Source organism: Condylura cristata, unplaced genomic scaffold (assembly GCF_000260355.1).
Source record: "Condylura cristata isolate star-nosed mole 26May11 unplaced genomic scaffold, ConCri1.0 scaffold00032, whole genome shotgun sequence".
In the NCBI taxonomy this organism is placed as follows: Eukaryota; Metazoa; Chordata; class Mammalia; order Eulipotyphla; family Talpidae; genus Condylura; species Condylura cristata.
In genome coordinates this window covers 8,459,871-8,461,569 of record NW_004567133.1, presented here as the reverse complement: position 1 = coordinate 8,461,569, position 1,699 = coordinate 8,459,871, and the positions used below count along the sequence as shown (strand labels likewise).

Below are 1,699 nucleotides of genomic sequence, written 5' to 3'. Positions count from 1 at the left end.
CTCACCCTCTGCATCTCTGGCCTGTACCCCAGTTCTGTATGAATAAATAAATAAATCTTTAAAAAATTTTTTTTAATTAATAAAAAATTATATATATAAAAAAAGTGAACCTCCAGAGACTTCTTAGCCTTAGGAGAAAATGTCCAGATCTTTTTAACTATCCTATAAGATCCCTGCATAACTTAATACCCTAAGACCTTATTCCCATCTCAGGTCGATGCTCCAGACTTAATTTCTGTTTCCTGGTTGTCATTCTCATATTCTTTCTCTCTTTTCCCTCTAATTGTCTTTCTCCCTCCCCTCCCCTCTACTTCTCCTCATCCTGTAGATTTCAGTTTAGATGTCTCTTCTTCCAGGAAGCTTTCCATGAATGCCTTCTGCCTCATTTTCAATTCAGACACCCTTCCTATACATTCCCATGGAGGTACCATACTTCTCTTAACTCAGCCTTTTTCACACTCTACACTGCTGTCTCTCCTACTACACTAAGACATCTGCGATTAGAATCACTGACTGTATGATCGTGCTCTCAGAGTCTAGCAAGTACATAATAAGCACTTAATTAATACTTGTGAATGAACTGAATGAATGAATGGTCTCCTGGCTACAAGTAAGGGTGATGTTTAAAGTCTTGAAAGGTCAGTAAGGCACAGCACCTACCAAGCATGTCCAGAAGGTCCTAGACATGGCATGCAGGGCACTGTCACCAGTTTGGAAAATAACCTGTTACCAGTTTGGAAAATAACCTGCTTGAAATATCTGACCCTGGCCCAGCTGTCCTGGTGTGTCATGGGCCTGGGCTGCAACATTCTAGGTAGCTCCTCCCCAGCCCCCAGGCATGGACACCTACATCAGTGGGGTGTCCAAGGCAGAGAAGTGGGTGGCCATGTCCCGGGGGGCAGAGGCAGGCAGTCGGATGTGGCCCCAGCGGAGGGCCAGGAAGTGGAGAGTGTCCCGAGCCAGAGTGAGGTGCGGCAGCTGGCGCAGGCTGTCCTGGTGCCAGGTGTAGATGCCCATCACGGGCACGCCCAGGTCCTGTGTCCACAGCACTGCCCCGCTTCCTGGGTCCACGGTGAGCAGCAGGCCCATCCCGCAGGATGCCAGGTAGCTCATGTCTGCGGGGAAAGCTGTCTGGGAAGATGGCCCAGGAGCCCCGATGTGGGGCACCGAGGAACATCTGGAGGTGGTGGGGCTGCAGGGCCGGCCTTTGGGGCAGCAGGAGGGCCCCTCGGGAGTGTGGGGCTAGGGCAGGAGGGGAGGGCTGGCCTTTGGGGCAGCAGGAGGCCCCTCGGGAGTGTGGGGCTAGGGGAGGAGGGGGATCGAGACAGGGGACGGTCACTCTGAGTTCACTGGGTCACCTTAGTCAGGCAGGGGTCAGTCAAGGTCAAATGGGAAGCTGGAGGAGATAGGGGTCACTCGAGGCATCTAACTGACTGGGATGTATGAATCCCTCCAGATCACTTGAGAGAAATCACTTAGGATGTGGGGGGCACCTGAGATGGGCCAGTCAGGGTGGACTGGCGGTATGTGAGTCATAAGTCATTTAACTAATGAGAGGTCAATCGGGGTTTTCTGGGGTGTCACTTGTGATGGGCCAGGGTTACTGACTCCTTGTTCACAATCACCATCTCTATTCACCAATTTCTGCCTTTTCCTCTGAATATATCTTACCTTCCTATTATTTCCACCTCTAGTGTTC

At 50.7% G+C, this 1,699-nt stretch overlaps 1 protein-coding gene across 1 annotated transcript in view; it reads right to left on the bottom strand.

Moving 5' to 3' along the window:
• ERN2 (endoplasmic reticulum to nucleus signaling 2) overlaps window positions 1-1,699 on the bottom strand; it is a 19,406-nt gene that overhangs the window by 7,640 nt on the left and 10,067 nt on the right. The window contains exon 8 of the mRNA XM_012731646.1: window positions 851-1,115. Coding sequence (XP_012587100.1) covers window positions 851-1,115 — 265 coding nt within the window. The remainder of the gene's footprint in view (window positions 1-850; window positions 1,116-1,699) is intronic.